This window comes from Lampetra planeri, chromosome 58, assembly GCF_965212315.1.
Source record: "Lampetra planeri chromosome 58, kcLamPlan1.2.h2, whole genome shotgun sequence".
Classification (NCBI taxonomy): domain Eukaryota; kingdom Metazoa; phylum Chordata; class Hyperoartia; order Petromyzontiformes; family Petromyzontidae; genus Lampetra; species Lampetra planeri.
The window spans coordinates 5,017,218-5,031,986 of record NC_136164.1 but is presented as its reverse complement, the minus strand read 5'-3'; the positions used below and the strand labels follow the sequence as shown (position 1 = coordinate 5,031,986).

The window sequence follows — 14,769 nt, the reverse complement described above, 5'->3', positions numbered from 1 at the left end:
CTCAACCCCCCTTACCAAGATGGCCGACGCGGCGCTTCGCGACCCCGCGTCCTTCCGCCACGCCGTTTTGTACAGTGCGCGGCACAGTGCAGTGGGTTGTTGGTGGTGGTGAGCGATGGCGCTGCTGAGGCTGCCCTCCATCTCGCTGCGATTGTCCGCCGCGGTCTCCACCGCCGTCTTCGGAAGAGAGACGGGTAAAGGCGTCGTTATCTCCCTCGCCTGGCGGTGCAGTAGGGGTCGTGGGTTCCGTGGGGGAGCTTCGGGCGCTGGGTTCGAGCCCGACCCGCGACCCCGATGTAGTAATTGTTCGTGGAGTTCGCACGTTTAGAATGTAAATGTTGACTTTGCCGCATTATATACTCTTAGGTTGTTTTCGGTAAAGTCACGTAGGTAAAAATATAAATGAAGAATAAATATAAATAAAAGAATTTTTGAAATAAAATAATTAATCGCGACGTTTCGAAACGTGCTTTATTATTTATTATAATTTTTTCCTACGTGACTTTACCGAAAAAACCCCTAAGAGTATGAATCCTTGCAGTCTCTAAAGCTTCTAATCTAGACTTTGCCGCATTATTATCGGCCGTGTGGCCGCGCCGGATTCGAACGCGGGTCACATCGCAAGTTCGCAGGGGATTTGGCAGCGGAGTGCGACAACCACTGCACCACCGCTCCCCGACACCCCACCTACAATCAATCAATGAATGGCACAAACTCTCTCTTTCTCTTGCACGCCGTGGTTCGCGTGGATTTGTTCCCTCTCCCGGTGCCCTCGATGTTTCCCTGCACATTTCGAGGAGTCGGGCAATTTGTCTGCTGCTGCTATGAATGTACACGCGGCAAGCCACTTAGTTGAGCTATCGATTGTGATGGGCAGGTCGGTTTTGGAAAAAGTTAATAACTCAGTGGGATTTACTTGATTAAAATTAAAAAGATTGTTTTTCTTTGGGTCTTTCGGTAAAGTCACGTAGATAAAATAATAATAACCCCCCCCCACCATCACCCCACCAACCACCCCCCACCACCCAACCCCCTCCCACCACCACCACTCCCCAACCAACCTCCCCCCCCACCACCCCCCCCACCGCCACCACCCCACCACCACCACCCCACCACCACCACCCCCTCACCACCACCCCACCACCACCCTACCACCACCACCACCCCCTCACCACCACCCCACCACCACCACCCCCTCACCACCACCACCCCCCCCTCACCATCCACCACCACCCCGTCACCACCACCCCCTCACCCCCCCACCACACCACCACCACCCCACCACCACCCTCACCCCCCCACCACCACCCCCCCCCACCACCACCGTCTCAAAACCTTCTCGTGACCCCCCCCCCCCGACTTGTGATCGCTGTGCAGCCGCGTTGGCTGCGGCTGGTGTGAGGTGGGCGTCCAAGAAGGCGGGCAGCAAAGTTCGGAACTCGGCGCCCAAAAGTCCGGGCAAGCGCTACGGATGGAAGAAGTTTGAAGGTAAAAAAAAAATAGTCCCGCATCGCCAGGCGAGTGATGTGGCCAGGGGCGTAGTGATGTGGCCAGGGTGGTGGTGATGTGGTCTGGATGGTGGTGATGTCACCAGGGTGGTGGCGACGTCACCAGGGTGGTGGCGACGTCACCAGGGTGGTGGCGACGTCACCAGGGTGGTGGCGACGTCACCAGGGTGGTGGCGACGTCACCAGGGTGGTGGCGACGTCACCAGGGTGGTGGCGACGTCACCAGGGTGGTGGCGACGTCACCAGGGTGGTGGTGATGTGGTCATGTGACCAGTGGGGTGGTCATCGCAGAAGAAAAAACGGCCCATGTTGGCAGTCATTCCCCACCTCCCGATTGGCACGGTTGGCTACGTAGGGTGCGAAAGAAGTTCAGCGTACCGTACATCCATTCTGAGACACTGTGGTTGCTGTGAAGGCAAAATTAGCTTTCACCATAATTGCTCCTCCTAGGGCAGTTGTCGGCAATGTTGGGGCTCAGAAACCGCGTGCGGCTTTTCAAGGAACCGCGTCGTGAGAGTCATTAAGGAACCATCTCCTATTCACTACGTGCATTGCGGCTCTTGATGTATTGCGGCGGGGTTTTCTTTTTTCATAATTTCGAAAAATATGGCTCTTATTCTTGGTTCTTTCAGTAAAGTCGCGTAGAAGGGAAATAATTAAATAATATTAATATGAAACAATAAAAATTCTCACGACGTTTCGACTGCAACACAATCAATCGTCATCAGGTGTGAAATGTACAGCAAGAAATTTTCAAAGAAAAATTAAATAATCAAAATATAAAACAATAAAAATTCTCACGACGTTTCGTCTGCAACACAAGCAATCGTCATCAGGTGTGAAATCCACAGCAAGAAAATTTGAAAAAAGTTGCGGTTTTTCCTAACGTCAGCACCATGGAAAAACGGCACTTTTTTCAAATTTTCTTGCTGTGGATTTCACACCTGATGATGATTGCTTGTGTTGCAGTCGAAACGTCGTGAGAATTTTTATTGTTTTATATTTATATTATTTTATTATTTCCCTTCTACGTGACTTTACCAAAAGAACCAAGAATATGAATCCCTGCAGTCACGAAAGCTTTAAATCAAAATATGGCTCTTGTTATTTTGGTTTTCCGACCCCTGTCTTACACGATCAAGTGTTTTGTTTTGTTTCTTGTCGGTCACACCGCAGGCATTCGGTTGGGCGGGTGATTGGTCCAGCGTATGGGCAAATGGAGTGAGCTCGTTTGTGGGCAAGTTAGTGAGTCTGAATTGGCGAGTAAGCGAATGGGTGAGCGGGTAGAGAGACAGCGATTGAGTTGGCAGGCAAGCAAGCGTGCGCATTAGTATGTGGGTTTTTGAATGGCGGGTGATTTAGTGAAACATGGTCAGACCGGTCTGGCGAATTGCCCGATCATGCTGGATGCAATTACCAGCGAAACGTCGTATTCAAAAATTGTAAATGTTGTGGTTTCACACTTCAACACACAGGTGGGCTAAAGCAGTGAACTATTTGTCTTTTGTCAACATGACACTTTTTTACTGATAGGCCGTGTCGGGTGGTGGAGGGTTACGACACATTTATAAATAACGCGATCTAAACCCAAAAACGTTGATTATGAATAGTGAAAGAGTGGCCCGATTGAATATACGAGTGGGTACATTAATGAGTGAGTAAATTGATCAATGGGTGAGGAATGTGCGAGTGAGTACATTGAGTGGGACACTTAAGGAAGGAACGAACCAGGGAATGGCTGAATGAACGATTGATTGAGTGAGCCGTCTCCGTTCCCCAGGTGCCATGGTTCATGCCGGCAACATCCTCGCCACGCAGAGGCTCATCCGCTGGCACCCGGGGGCATTTGTGAGTTCCTTCCTGCGCCGTCCACACTCTCTCTCTCAATCTCTACTGATGTCGCAGCAGAGGCATTCTTACTCGCAAGTGTTTCTCACACGTCCACACGCAACGGGGTGGGGGGGGGGTGAATTGTTACAAAGTCACGTAGGTAAAAAAATTTAATTAATAAAAGTAAAATAAAATAAAAATCACGACGTTTCGGAGGCAACACAAGCCTCCGTCTTCAAGTGGAATTTTTTATTTAAAAATTTTACCTACGTGACTTTACCGAAAAAACCTAAGAATATGAATCCTTGCAGTCACGAAAGCTTCAAATCTAAAATGAATTGTTACAAGTCTGATGAATGGTGACACCTTCTCATTCACCCATCTATATCCCTCCTGGCGATCGAATCCACATGGTCATACCGGTCTGGATGGAGAGTCCAACCTGCTGACCATTATACCACCACCACAGCACAGAGGTCGCAAACGGGTTTTGATTCCTTACCCGTACCCGGCCGCACCAGGGTCGCAAACGGGTACCCGTACCCGGCCGGGTACGGGTACGGGTATCGGGTACCTGATTGCGACCTCTGGGAAGAAGCCATGTTGCAGGCGCGGGTGGGTTGATTCTAGGAACTTGAATTGTGAGAAGAGACAAGACGTTGGGAAATGAGTGACAAACGGTTACTCATCAGTGACTCACGGCCTACCCGTACCCGGCCGCACCAGGGTCGCAAACGGGTACCCGTACCCGGCCGGGTACGGGTAGCCGGGTATCGGGTAGGGTACGGGTATCGGGTACCCGGTTGCAACCTCTGCCGCAGCAGCATATTTCAATCAACCATGCCCACCGTTCCGGATTGCAAGCACAGCGTGCTGACCATTGCACCACCACAGCGGCATATTGAAACTAATCACCCACATTCTTAATTGCAAGTCCAGCGCGCAACCTATGGGACCACTTTTTTCCACAATCAAAATGATGAAAACAATAGGGCTCCGTGTGTTAATGCTTTGTTGTGTGCATTGTCCTTGTGCTGTTCACCGGTTGGCATTCTCTGGTCTAACACCGGTGGTGAGACAAGGCCATAAAGTAGGCTGTCTCTGGTGTGGGCCAATCAGTTCAAAGACATTATAATCAAAGCATGTTTGCATGTTTTATCACACGCATGATGTGTGGTCAATGCAGACTTGACAATACCTTGCAATCGGTGTCCGTTTGGTGTTCGATCTTCTTAACACCTCCTGTATTATAGCCAAACAGAGTAATTCCTTTTCTTTTTTTTTCATCCAGTGTGCGAACCCATTATTACGCAACCCGCGGCAGCATCCGCAGACACCCAGTGTGAGGAGCTCATTAGCACAGCTACCAACCCCCCCCCCCTCACTGCCGCTTGCTTTTGTTTAACTCCGCCAGGTGGGCATGGGTCGGAACAACACGCTGTACGCCTTGGAGGATGGCGTTGTACGGTTCACCAAGGAGGTGTACGTCCCTCCTCCGCGGAGCAGGGAGGCCTTCCAGGTGGGAGATTCCCGCTCGCCTCCCAAACGCGTTGGCCGTGCGAGGCCCCGCTGAGATTCACCGTCTGTCTTGTCGGTCTCCGCTGTGAGCGACACCTCGGTGTCTAAAAGGCAGACTACCTCCGATTGGCGCGGTTGGCTACGTACAATGCGAAAGAAGTTGGACGTACGTACGTCTGGGGGGAGACATCTCCAGCTACGGGCGCTTTCTGACATATTGCACTTTTAATCGAGGTAAAAAAACGCGAGTGAAATTTCACCGTCGTATAAATCTCATTGTGCTTCCGAAATTCCCATTCTATGTCTTCCTTGAGTCGAGTGCCAGAAAGGGTTTTGTAAAGTGCAGAAAAATCTGGTAAACGTACGAATGATATCCTAATGTATGTTGAACTTCCTTCGTGCCGTACGTAGCCAACCGTGCTCAATTGTAAGTGCAGAAGCTGTGCTAGTCGGAGGTTGTTGGTGGGGGGTGGGGTGGATAGAATTTAATTCCGCAATCGTGAAAACGCGACCGCGTCTCGACACGTGATCCCCTCCCGCGCAAAACCCGTGTGCCGCCTCCTGCAGGTGGTGTGCAAGCTGCCGCGCGGCGCCATGCTCTACAAGACGTTCATCAACATCATCCCTCCCCACCAGGAGGGGCGCTTCGTCCTCAAGGAAATGATGTGAGCGGCGGTGCGTCAGGCCACTGCAGTTGCAGACCTCTCGCTCGAGCCTCAAGCCCACGGACTTGCTGCCTGGGGCTGGGGAATGTGTGACCGAGTGGGATCTTAGGTACTCTTAGGTTTTTTCGGTAAAGTCACGTAGGAAAAAATATAAATAAATAATAAACCTAATCAAAATTATCATAGAAATGAAATATTATTAAAAATAATAATAGAAATAAAATAATAATAATATTTTTCTTATTATTTATTTTATTTTTTACCTACGTGACTTTACCGAAAAAACCTAAGAGTATGAATCCTTGCAGTCACGAAAGCTTCAAATCTAGAATTGGGATCTTGCGCGCTGCGAGAGGCACAACTCTGGCTGTCACCTGATGATGCCGCTTGTTGTAATTACAGGCGAAACGTCACCGTACTCCCGTTGTAAATGTTGTGGTGGGATTACTCTCAAACACACAACCGGTGTGCTGTACTAGTAACGAATTGGCACGTTTTGTCTACGTGACAAACCTTACGAATTGGCCGTGGCGGGTGGTGGCGGTTTGAACTACACATTCATATTTACGCGATATAACCCAAAAACCCCCCATTATCGATGCTAGAGGAAGTTTCGTCGTCCTGTGTCACACAAGGGTGCACTTGAGCTCCCCTTTTTGCGGTTGAGGCTTTAATAAAAAAAAATTAAACCCACTCTGCATTCTCGTCTGCCTGATTTTGCTGTTCTGCTGCTGCGGTGGGTGTTGCTGCTGCTGTGATTTGGTGGCGAAAGTTTGTGAAACGTGTGGGGCAAATGCAACACTTTGGGTTATATTGTGTAAATATTAACGTGTTGTTAACGACACATTTATATTTACGCGATCTAACCCAGATAACCTTTATTACGTGTCGGGCCAAGCAGGATTGAGCCTGGATAATGCTTGCAAAAGCAATCGCCACGCACAGGGCGGGCGGTGGTGGCTACGCACGCCTGTTTATCAGAGGTCGCAATCGGGTACCCGATACCCGTACCCTACCCGTACCCGGCGGGGTACGGGTACGGCTGGGTACGGGTAAGGAATCAAAACCCGTTTGCGACCTCTGCTGTTTATCCAGCACTGGAGGCTAGGATTGATGAATCTGGCACATGTTTCGTAACTCCCTTCTCCTGGTCTAACAGGGGGGGTAGGGCATTTCCGGGTGATTTGGTCACGCAGTAAGTGGATTCTATTCTTGCGTATGGCAATTTGTTCAGGAGCTAGACACCATTGTTGAGGTCTACTAGCTACGACGAGAGGCTTTCAGGAGAGAAGAGAGTATTGTGTCGTTTTCCTCTTTGTTGAAAGAGCACAAATCACGGTGGTTTACGATATGGTCCACAGTTTTGGGTTGCATGTCCATAATCGCACTACTGTGGTTGTCCTTTATTGCATCTCTAGTGCTCTCTGTATCTCTGTCTATGGGTTTACTATACTGTTAATAGTTTGAATTGTTTGGCCACAATTGCGCTGCTGTTGCTTGCGTCTTTAATTTGCTCATTTTCGAAGGCGTTGTGCACATCGGCCTGTTCATGTCCTGATGCGGTTGGTGGTTACACCACTGGTGTCTTCGAGGAAGAATGTCAAAGCCAGGAGATGTGCAATGATGTTTGGGTCTCGAAGTGAATGAATAAGTGAAGGAATTAATGAGGGAATGTGGGAGAGATGATACAATACAAAAAGCAGGGGCCAGAGTCCGAAATAAAACGGATTAAATACAAGGAAGCAGTTTTACGTACACTCCTAAATCTTGTGTAAGCATTTTGCTGTGCACGTTGCACAAAATACAGTGGTTGCTAGGGATTGCGTCATTACTTGCAGAACACCGACCAATCGGCTTTCAGGGAAATAATCCTGGTTCAACATGGGTGCCGATATACAACATGGCCCCCGTGACGCCATGGCTTTGGGATGAGGTAAGTTGTATATTTGTTATAAATATTTTTTTTGTTTGAAAGTAATGCGAGTGTGTGATGTGTTAATTTATGTGTGTAAGTGTGGGGAGCGGTAGCGTCGTAGTATGAACCCGGCATCCCAAGTTCGATTTCCGCTCACGGCAAACACCAGTGACAATTATCTGAACCGGTCCTGGGCCTCCCATAAGTCGACTCAGCCTCAAATGAGGACCCAGTGCGGTGTGTAAACATCGCCAAAGGTGGCTGGGCGTGGTGCTACTCGCTAACAGCACTTGCCCCAAGAGGCTGTTACGGGGGATATCGCTGTCTTTATGTAGTACAGGGACTCTACTTACGAACGAGTACTGTTCCAGAGGTTTGTTAAGTCGATTTGTTCTTCAGGTCAACTTTACTCCTGTCGTTTCAAAACATGTTTTGTGGAATGTACACTAAACATGGGGAGTGGCTTTAAAAGTAGCATAATCTCCTGTAGATGTAGATGCCACTGGTTCTTCACGTTCTGCAGATGTAGATGCCACTGGTTCTTCACGTTCTACAGATGTAGATGCCACTGGTGCTTCACGTTCTGTAGATATAGATGCCGCTGGTTCTTCACATTCTGCAGATGTAGATGCCACTGGTGCTTCATGTTCTGCAGATGTAGATGCCGCTGGTTCTTCACATTCTGCAGATGTAGATGCCACTGGTGCTTCACGTGCTGCAGATGTAGATGCCACTGGTTCTTCACGTTCTGCAGATGTAGATGCCACTGGTTCTTCATGTTCTGCAGATGTAGATGCCACCACTGCCGTCTATTGCACAGGTGGTTGAACATGCAACTGGACCACACGTCACGGATTTGTTCGTGTCTATGAAAGTTCGAATGTTCATAATTAAGTCCCCTGCTACTGCATTGTCGATAACGAGTCTGTCCGCACCCAACCCTGGCAAATCCAATTTGACTCGCCACAAGATGGCGGTAGACAGCGTCAAAACATCTCCCATTCAAGGGCCTCCGTATTACGCAAACAAGATAAGATTGTATTTTTTTAAACTTCGTACCACAACGGAAACATGAGTTGGCACACGCGTGTGGTGAACAAAACGCTGCGGATAACCGTGGCTGAATGTGTCCCCTCAGAATGGCCCCATTGTTGCTGTTCTTCGCCATTTTGTGTTTCCTGCCCACAACCCCTTGGAGCTTTCAGTGAAGGTTAACTTCTTACACTGAATATAAAAAATAATAATAGGGGTTTGTATACCCACGTGACTTTACCGAAAGAACCAAAGAGTATAGGGTTTTTACCCTTTCTGCCAAATAAAACCAGGTGTTCAGATGTTCAAACACAAAATCGATTTTTTTTTGCAAGGAATCGAGTCTGCGTTAACCGCACGTATGTGTGATGAACATGCAAGCAAACGTGCAATACAGACCTTTTTGTGAGCTCAACTCATACCTGTCAACCCCTTATCAGTGCCCTACCTAATCATATACTAATTCAGACCTTATTGGCAGCCCCGTGTTTCTTATAAATCTCAAAGTTCATCCTACAAAGTCCCATCATGAAACGGCTGTACGCCGTATGGACCTGAAAACTCACTTTCCCTGTACAACAATACGGGTCAACCGTATGGGTTGACACGTTTGCAAACATAGTTCTTGAGAAATCAATGTACGGGTAATAAACTTTTTTTTAAACCAATTGTCCATTTTGTGAGGTATCTTAACGAACTTTAAAAAAATGGACGCTCTGAACGCGTGACATCAATTGTTTGCGTTAGCTGGTTGCTCTTGGAAACCAACATTGTTTACGATCAATAAGAGGTTCTTTCGGTAAAGTCACGTAGAAGGGAAATAATACGATAATAATAATAAAATAAACCAATAAAATTCCCATGACGTTTCGATTGCAACACAAGCAATCATCATATGGTGTGAAAACCACAGCAATATTTGTTTTTAAGATCAATAAGAGTTTTTGAGAGGTATTTTCATCGTTCTCGGTCACCATATAGATTCAAACAAATTAATCGTAGTTATTTTAGAATTCACCGATGGCTCTCGTGTGTGATATAATTTCACGTTTAATAAATCACCGCACGTGACACCCCTGGGACATTGCCACGTGTACCCCCTCAGGGGTCCTCTTACTCCCTCAGGGTCCCGCGTACCCCCCTCGGTTGTGCGTTGGAGAGCCAAGCCACAACATTTACAATTCTATTCGTAGTGAGAGTTTTCGTTTCGTACGGGGCAGGAATCCCCGGAGAAATCTCAGCACCGCGCTCATGGTTGTGATGCTGATAGATTCGAAAAAGCCATTCCCCCAAAGCACCCCCCACTTCTCGTGGGTCGAGAGTGGATTGGGGTGTTTCATTTGTTGCTATTAATCGTCGGTGGTGGTGATTCGTGAGTGCGATGACAAAGGGGTGTGCATGGTGGTGATGTTGTGAAATTTTTCGGCAAACTGCAATTGCAAACTGTAAAAGGCAAGGTTTATTGCTCAAAAACGACACCATCGTCAGAACAGAAAGGCATGCAGGCAGAACGCCAAAACAGACCGGATACTCTGCGTGATCCACGTTTTTGACACGTGCGCACCTTTGGTGAGCGAACACGGGGCGAGCTGCATGAAACGGTCCTCTGATTGAAAAATAAAAAATACCCTTGCGTTAGTATAAAAAAACAACAACACCGTCTCGTTATTGAAAAAATAATAATGACGAGCCCATGTGGGCGAGCGGGCGAGCAAGCACCGACTAACCCAGGCTTTCGCGACCAATATTATTCATAATAAAGGTTTTTTTGGGTTAGATCGCCCAAGTATAAATGTGTCGAAACCCTCCACCACCCGACACAGCCAATTAGTAAGGGATTTGTCACGTAAACAACAACGGCAAATTGTTACTACTTCAGCTCACCGGCGTGTTGGAGAGTAAATCTCTTACCTCACCCTCCACGTGCCACGTTTGACATGAAGTTTGGCTTTATTCGCAGCACGATTGCTGTATCAAGTGAGAGAAATTCCAAGAAAACAGTCCTTGTATATATACTGGTTGAGGGTGGGAGGAGCCAAGGTAGGCCCTGAATATTATTACTACCTTGGCTCCTCCCACCCTCAACCAGTATATATACAAGGACTGTTTTCTTGGAATTTCTCTCACTTGATACAGCAGTCGTGCTGTGACGGTTCCACCTGAAGACGGAAGCTTGTGTTGCCTCCAAAATGTCGTGATTTTTATTTTATTTTTATTTTACTTTTATTAATTTAAATTTTTTACCTACGTGACTTTACCGAAAAAAAACCTAAGAATATGAATCCTTGCAGTCACGAAAGCTTCAAATCTAGAATTTATTCGCAGTAATTGATGCTGCTGCTGCTGGGAGGCACGGTGTTTGTACCTCTGTGGTGACACCACATCTATGAGTTATTGAGCTCAATAGCCGGGTACAACGAGGGTCCATAACACAGGTTGTTTTTTTGGGGTCAGATCACGTAAATATATAAATGTTGTGTCGTTAAACCCGCCACCACCCGACGCAGCCAACTAGTAAGGGTTGTCACGTAAACAGAACGTGGCCAATTCGTCACTGGTACAGCACCACCGGTTGTGTGTTGGAGAGCCAAGCCACAACGTTTACAATCTTAGTACGACGTTTCGCCAGTAATTACAACCAGCTTCATCAGGCGACAGCCAGATTTGTGAATAAACTCCACCTGTTCTCTTTACGTGACAAACCTCACTAGGTGGCTGTGTCGGGTGGTGACGGGTTTAACGACACATGTATATACTTACGCGGTCTAACCCAAAACAACTGCATTATGGATGATACTGGTTGCAAAATCCTACTACGTGTTAAACTGCAGCATGGGTGGTGGGTGAGTGGTGGAGAAGGTGGCTATATGAATTTGTGGTTAATACAGTGATGGGCTGGTAAACTTTGATTAGGCGATGTTGGCAATTTACAGAACGAGGAAGGGAGTGGCCTGCTCAGCATCCTCGGCATTTTCAAGGTCCTTGTCAGCCAAAAAGTATGGCCGGACTTCCACCACGCCCAACTAACGGGACACATACCGACCTTCCTGCAACCTAACGGGACACATTTCGGCCTTCCTATGCACTAACGGGAGACATACCGGCCTTCCTGCAACCTAACAGGACACATTTCGGCCTTCCTATGCACTAACGGGAGACATACCGGCCTTCCTACAATCTAACGGGACACATTTTGGCCTTCCTATGCACTAACGGGACACATTTCGGCCTTCCTACAACCTAACGGAACACATACCGACCCTCCTACAATCTAACGGGACACATTTCGGCCTTCCTATGCACTAACGGGACATATTTTAGCCTTCCTATGCACTACCGGGACACATATGGGCATTCCTGCAATCTAAGCGGACACATAACGGCCTTTTTGTAGCAGTGGGCAATGGAGGATGAGGTGGTCACGTGCTCCCTGACTATGGATGGGGCTCCATTATGAACGCCTCTGAGCTATTCCAACCCTAACTCCAACCCAAAAACCCACCTCTCTTCCAGAGACCAAAAACACAGACCACCCTCCTCCCCCCTCGACTGGATTTTCTTCTTCCAATGGACATTTTCTGAAACTTTAAGCTGATTATATATTTTGATGACAAATTGTGGAGTTTATTTACGTGCGCTTGTTCACGACTGCCATTCGTTTACAAAAAAAAACTTTCATATTCTTACGGATTAAATGAGTAACGAGCAGACCAGCACATACAAACGTTAACATTTGCACGCCTGAACTCTGCCTCTAAGCACTACACTTGCGTGGAATTCCCATTAAATGTAAACGCGCTATATTTTGTTTTAATTCAAGAGAAACGTATTCGTTCAACTGAGGCGGCTTGAACGGAGACCATCAGCGACCACCACCACCACACCCAGCCGTGACGACATTTTCCCAAGAGGCTCCCTTGGCTCCAGCAGCTGGTTTCCATCTTCCATATTTGCCACCACCCCCCCCACCACCACCCAAACCACTTCCAATCCTGACCTCGGACTCCTACCACACCCAGCCCCTCCAGCCCGCCCACCCCACCCCACCCTGCCACCCTCTCCCCTCCATCAGGAGCGGCTGATGATGACCAGGCGGCTTGAGTAGACCATATCGGCCACGTAGGCCAGCAGGTTCACGTAGGTGAACACGGTGACCGCCAGCTGCATGTCCCAGTCGCAGCCACCCACAAATCGGCAATCGGGCGTGCGGCGAGGGTGGTCGTACTTGTCGGAGAAGCAGTAGACGGGCCACAGCACCGCGGCCGTCACGTAGGCCAGCACGGCTACGAAACCACACAGGGCCAGGAAGCGGTCGAAGGGCAGGCAGAGGCGGCCCGTGCTCTGGCACACGGTGAGCAGGATGACAACCGCCACCAGCACGAAGCAGACGCAGTACACGGCCAGGCACCACTGCAGCGCCGCGTAGCGCGAGTACAGCCCCGGGCGATCTGCCAGCACCACGAAGATGAGGCACGCCACGAACGCCTCCAGCACCTGGGGGCGTGAAACGCGTGCGCGGTGAGCGGAGTGCGTAACGGGGCAACGTGAACACGACGTCTGGGGCACAGGACTGAGATCCTTCCTGGGCCCGACGCGTTCTGCGCGTGAACGCCGTTTTTGCTGTGACCGACACAAAGCTCCCATTGATTGGGGGCCAGAAGAAGTCCCGTAATAAATTTCACGCAACAGGCTGACCCGTTTATGGCTTTGGGCCCTGCTCCACCCACCCTATCACCCCCACCACCGCCTCCCACCCCAGAGCTGTGTGAGCATAAAACTGTTTCTGTTGTTCGCTGGAATGCCAGACGTGGCGGCCGCGCAGGCTGCAAAAGCCAGGTTTCAATCCGGCCCCGGTGATTTTAAAACGCGATATTTAAAATCTCCGGCCCGATGGTTAAAATCTCTCGCCTGGATTTAAACAGGAAAAAAAGGTCAAGTTTCACATTGTCAAATCTGACCCTTGGGATTTTGGCCCACCAATGAGTGTTTAAAACGCATCGGTATCTTAAATCCACCTTTTGATTATCTGTCATTGGGATAGCCGTGGCCACGAGTGGCACGTGCCACTTTCTCCAGTCCGTCTACACGACCTGCAAAATATTCCGCAAGAATTCGCGCTCTGGGCGTGGCAGTGCGAGATGCCTTGAGATCAAGCAGCCTCCGTGCCGCATCCAGTCCACCCCCTCGCCATCGCCGCGACCACCAGTCCCGGCACCACCAACTCTACACAGCGACCCAGACAAGCAATTCGGCGCAATTCTACCCCGCGTGCGCGTGGCGTTTCCGCCGGGGGGGGGGCACCTTGAGCAAGCCGGGCACGCTGGCCATGTAGCCGGTGACCTCCCCGGGCCGTGCCCGCGTCAGCGCCACCTCTGCGGCGTAGGCGAGGAACGCGAGGCACGAGAAGACGGTCGCCACGATGGTGAAGGTGTGCGGCTCGCAGTTGCCGCACGAGATTTCGCGCAGCCGGTAGACGGGGTGCAGCACGGAGGCGGACAGCAACAGCAGCGCGGCCAGCATGGCGTACGTGACCGTCAGGTTCTGCCAGGAGATCTGCGCGCAGCCTCGCTGGCCGAACAGCTCGAGGAGGAGCATGAGGAGCGAGCAGGCGAAGCAGGCGCACCAGGCGAACATGCAGAAGTCGCCGTACGAGTGCGCCTTGCCTCCGCTGTGCGCCACGAGGCTGAATGCGACGCAGGTGAAAGCCACCTGGAGCACGCGCATGACGCCCAGGCGGGACGTCACCGCCTGCGAGTTCACGACCACCTGGGGCATGGTGCCGAGGGGCGAGAGAGCGAGTGAAGGGAGAGAAGGTAGTGACGAGCAGATCGAGTGGAGGGGTCCGTGGGACGAGGAAGAACGGAGCTCGAGAGGAGGAGGAAGAGGAGCTGCTGCTACTGCTGCTGATGCGTGTGGTGATCTGACGCACAGGCTGGATATTTTACGCGCCTCGAACCCAACAAAAAAAACACAGAGCTTTGTTGGAGAGGGAGGGAGAGAAAAAAGTTTCTCCGGAAAGAAGGGGAGGAGCAAGGCGTGAGGCCACCGCAGGGCAACGTTGTGTGGAGTTCTCTGCGTAACGGCACCCCCCCCCTCCCTCGCCTCCACACCACCACCACATCACCATCAAACCCTCTCGCCCCTAGAAACGTAACGGTGTAGCTGTGCAGAATGTCACACGCGTGGGAGGGCATGTGCCTCGTTTCACCACTTCACGACCCAAGGGTGTGGTGCGTGTGTGTCTGTGTGGGGAGCGGTGGTGCAGCGGTTAGCGCTACGCTGCGCTACCAACCTGGCGAGC

General features: G+C 49.9%; 2 protein-coding genes across 2 annotated transcripts; one reads left to right on the top strand and one right to left on the bottom strand.

Moving 5' to 3' along the window:
• The first annotated feature begins 43 nt into the window (after positions 1 to 43).
• Positions 44 to 6,214, top strand: MRPL27 (mitochondrial ribosomal protein L27). The gene is made up of 5 exons (XM_078618498.1): positions 44 to 194; positions 1,378 to 1,488; positions 3,289 to 3,356; positions 4,753 to 4,857; positions 5,424 to 6,214. The coding sequence occupies exons 1-5, from the start codon at positions 116 to 118 to the stop codon at positions 5,523 to 5,525; spliced, it is 465 nt and encodes a 154-aa protein (XP_078474624.1). The 5' UTR covers positions 44 to 115; the 3' UTR covers positions 5,526 to 6,214.
• A 6,308-nt stretch (positions 6,215 to 12,522) lies between these two features.
• On the bottom strand, positions 12,523 to 14,360 carry LOC144735921 (myeloid-associated differentiation marker-like protein 2). Its single transcript, XM_078618497.1, has 2 exons — positions 13,770 to 14,360; positions 12,523 to 12,962 (listed from the first exon to the last, which is right to left on the bottom strand). The coding sequence occupies exons 1-2, from the start codon at positions 14,241 to 14,243 to the stop codon at positions 12,537 to 12,539; spliced, it is 900 nt and encodes a 299-aa protein (XP_078474623.1). The 5' UTR covers positions 14,244 to 14,360; the 3' UTR covers positions 12,523 to 12,536.
• Between the last annotated feature and the right edge of the window lie 409 nt (positions 14,361 to 14,769).